The sequence below is a fragment of the Salvia miltiorrhiza genome, chromosome 1 (assembly GCF_028751815.1).
Source record: "Salvia miltiorrhiza cultivar Shanhuang (shh) chromosome 1, IMPLAD_Smil_shh, whole genome shotgun sequence".
NCBI lineage: Eukaryota > Viridiplantae > Streptophyta > Magnoliopsida > Lamiales > Lamiaceae > Salvia > Salvia miltiorrhiza.
Genome location: NC_080387.1, coordinates 63,559,174 through 63,563,047, shown reverse-complemented (window position 1 = coordinate 63,563,047; position 3,874 = coordinate 63,559,174). Strand labels below are relative to the sequence as shown.

The 3,874-nt window shown below is 47.4% G+C and overlaps 1 protein-coding gene across 1 annotated transcript; it reads left to right on the top strand.

Moving 5' to 3' along the window:
- Positions 1 to 2,049: 2,049 nt before the first annotated feature.
- LOC131003782 (uncharacterized) lies at positions 2,050 to 3,185 on the top strand. Its single transcript, XM_057930337.1, has 4 exons — positions 2,050 to 2,189; positions 2,262 to 2,369; positions 2,450 to 2,638; positions 2,722 to 3,185. Exons 1-4 carry the CDS (start codon positions 2,070 to 2,072, stop codon positions 3,154 to 3,156), a joined length of 852 nt encoding a protein of 283 aa, XP_057786320.1. The 5' UTR covers positions 2,050 to 2,069; the 3' UTR covers positions 3,157 to 3,185.
- Positions 3,186 to 3,874: the final 689 nt, after the last annotated feature.

The following is a 3,874-nucleotide window of genomic DNA, read 5'->3' as shown; positions in this document are numbered from 1 at the left end:
ACAACAATATTACTTACCTATCGACAGTAGTCTCGAGACTAAACGAAATTGGCGGTTTTGCACTGGAGAATACGTTCAGGCATGGGTGCTTTGGGATGATGTTGGATTGGCAGCCGGGCCAGAAGTGCAATGCTGCATTGCACCATATTGTCTCTCGTCATCTTAAGATCACGAGAGACGATGAGGATGATGAGATCTGCTTCTACATCAACGGGAGGAACGTTGAGTTTACTCCGAGAGATTTCGCTCTCGTGACAGGATTGTCCTTTGGGGATGATCCTTTTGACCCCGAGGCTGAGCACGATCTTAGTCGGGCTCATACATTTAGACAATTTTGCCGCTCTCAACCGGTGTCAGTGCGGGAGCTGGCGGATATATATTTCGACACCGTCAATCCAGTGGTTGACACCGACGGCGGGTTGTACCTCCGTGTGGCCCACTTGTTGGTGCTACACGCATTTGTATTAGGAGTGGACGTGCGCCGACCCGTGCAGTCCTGGACTTGGAAGCTGGTGGATGATTTGCCGACATTTTCCAGATTTCCTTGGGGATCGTGCGCGTATAGAAGCTTGAACTACAGGTTGAAGCACAGCACAATCAAAAAGGATTGTAAAAAGTATCACTTCTACGGTCCTTCTTGGGCCCTATTCATTTGGGGTCTTGAGAAAATTCCCTATTTGGGCCCAGCCATAGCCATATGCAATGCGGGGGTTTACCCTAGATTTCGGAGGTGGACGTTCGTGAAGACCAAGTTGGATGGGTTACAGAGTTATTTTGAGTCTCCGGTAATAATTTAGTTGTTTATTTGTTAATATTATTTTAGTTTATGAATATTAATGTTTGACTACATTTTTTTTGTTTCTAGGAGAACGGGATATGGGAGATGGTCCCCGATGAGTACGAGGCCAAGACATCTTACTGGCTATCGGTGGCAGGCGTCAATGCCGGGATAGGGGTTCGAGTACCAGAGCCGGCAGTCTTTGGTCATAGGCAGCCTCGGCAGCGCTACACTGGTGGGGACCACAACGAGGATGCTCCTGAGCATCAACCTCGGCGTCGCAGTATGAGACAGGATACTGGCAAGCGCCCGAGGGGACAAATAGTGGACACCTCATCGAGCAGCAGCCATCACGATCAGAGCATTGGGGGCGATCACCCCGTTGATTCTGGTCGAAGGTCTCACAGTCACAGAGCCCCGAGGCCTAGGCACGAGGATGCTCCTGCACCTTCACAGTGGAGCGAGGAGGATTGGCAGCGCATGCAGCACATGATGCGCGAGAGTGAGGAACGGGTCGCGAGGACCGTGGAGGACAGCCTGTTCAGGAGGATTAAGAGATATTTCGAGGACAAGTTCGATGCTATGCGTTGCCGATGCTCGCATAGCACTGATGTTCACGTGCCCAGACCTGCTCCACGATCTCACTCTGACAGGAGACGCGAGCCCCAGCCCGAGCCCGACTCCGATCCGGCGCAGCCTACATCCTCAGAGGCCCCATCGCATCACCAATCCCCTGCACATGAGTCTCCTGCACGAGAGGTGGGACAGACTACTGGTGATGCCATGCACACCCCGCAGTGGCAGCATGATCCGTTTGGTGGCCCGACTAGTTTTGGGCATGTGCAGACTCCGCACATGGGTGTCCACCACATGCCCACATTCGAGGCGTCCAGTTCTTATGGCGGGCCACGCTACTCGTGGGCTGAGCCGGGCACGAGTTCAGCATACCCTTTTGAGCCGGCCCGTTCTTCGGCTCCGATCCTGACTCAAGATGAGATGCACGAGTATTGGAAGCAGTTTAGAGGGGTATGTTGTCGTTGCATTAAATTTACAAGTCATTTAATTTAAATTATGTCAACATTGTTTAACTTGCGTTGTTTTATGTGAATTATAGGGAGTTTCTGAGGCAGTTTCTGAGGCAGTAGCTGCTGTTCCCCTCAGTATTTGTGCACCGGAGGCTCCACGCAGAAGTCGCCGAGAACGGAACCCGTCGGCTGCACTTCGATCACCATACGTGCACAGCGCCGTGCCGAGACCCGTGGACTCACAGTATGTTGACGGGTTTGACCGTATGATGAAAGCTGGCAACCGTGGCAACTACCGGACGATGTCGGTGGCAGAGAGCGAACACCCTCTCCCGTGGAGCTTTTGGACCACTATGCAAAACACGAGGAGGGACCTCTCGTCCAATGTTGGTTAATTTATGAATCAGTTGTTATCATGAAAGTCTGGTCACTTGTTACTAACATTTAAGTACGTGCAGGCTGTTGATTGCTACATGATGACGATGAGATCGAGGTTGATGAGGGGTGATGACTTGATAGACGGTGTTGATGCGAGGACCACCATCGTATTGGATACAGAGTTATTCGTAAGCATTTAATTAAATATTATTATTGGATACAGAATTATAATCAAATATGCTTTTAATATAATGTTTAATTGCTGCAGAAATATTTCGATGATGAATTCACGCAGTTGAAGTCAGCGTGGCGGGAAATGTTTCCCGCGAAGGCAGAAGGGCGGTTTATATATTCCGACGGAGTTTTTGCTACGTGGCAACCGCATGCCAAGAAGATGTATATGGTGCATGGGCAGGGGGTATCTTCGACTCATGGCGATTGGATGAATGCCACAACGGTACACATATATATCTACAGTATCAATATGTTGGAGTAGTTCATTTTTTATTTCCTCTTCACCAATTGCATTTGCGCGTGCAGCTCATTTTGCCTATACATGTGTGTGGACGTTACATTACATGCCGAGTGGATTTGCTGAGTGGAGTTTGCGACATCTTCGATTCGCAGTTGTTCAAGACCATGCCGCAGCCGCGCTTCGATGTGATCGCCGCCCTATATCCGCTGCAGTGCCTGTTGGGTAAGATGCTTGAAGTGTCCCAGTGGTTCGCAAGGACCACGATTGTCGACAACCCGTTGGAAAACCTCCAATGGCGAAGGTTGAAAATCCAATATGCCGACGAGAATGAGCAGTTTCAGCAGCCAGATCAATGCAGCTCCGGTGTTTTTGCGTGCATGTATGTGGAGCGTCTGATATCAGGCTCGCCGAGCCTTGCGTGGGGCAATGGGCACGCCGCCGACTATAGGCGCAAGATAGGCAGTAGCATCTACGAGTTTTGCATCCCCGCACCGAAATAGCTTATGTATTTGTACATTTAAATGATAATTATGCAAATGACGTTTTGATTAGAGGTTGCAGTATCTTTTTGAGTATTTTTCTATGATTTTCCACTTGCATCCTAGATAAAATTATGAAATAAGATGATTAATGAAACTAGCCGCCAGTAAATAATTATCCGCAAGCAGTAGCCGCTTGAATACATTTCAGCGGCTAATCACGGCGGGTAATTAATTTCTGGCGGCTACTTGGGCTAAACGTCTTATTTGATAGTTTAATGCATAAAAAAGCATACTTTGGGTGTTTTATGCTATTAACTAAACTTTTATATAAAACATTGTTCACTTCTCCAAAGTCTCATTCATAATTTCAACTCATAATTGTTAAGACATGTCCATGTTGGTCATTACTAAAGGCGTGTGTTTTCTGCTTCAAATATTTCAAATCAGGCAACACAATAGCTTCTAAAACATCAAAAAACCGCTAATTATCATTCTATCCGCCAGTAAATACATATCCGCGGCCAGTAGCCGCTGATGTTTATTGTTGGGCGGCTACTAGTGATAAACCATTAATTACTGGCGGATAGTGAGCATTCCATGGTGTTTGCTAGTTCATCGATATTATGCAAATGAAACCGCTTCGAAATTTATTCAATCAGTATCCAATACTCCCAACTTCAGAACATCACTTACTGGAATGAACTAGCTCTACTGAATATTCAATCAGTATCCAATA

Bases quoted from the DNA above. Each gene is read 5' to 3' on its own strand.
- LOC131003782 (XM_057930337.1), top strand. From the start codon at position 2,070: ATGATGAAAGCTGGCAACCGTGGCAACTACCGGACGATGTCGGTGGCA. The intron at 2,190-2,261 runs GTTGGTTAATTT...AAGTACGTGCAG, and splicing joins GGAGGGACCTCTCGTCCAAT to GCTGTTGATTGCTACATGAT. The intron at 2,370-2,449 runs GTAAGCATTTAA...TAATTGCTGCAG, and splicing joins TATTGGATACAGAGTTATTC to AAATATTTCGATGATGAATT.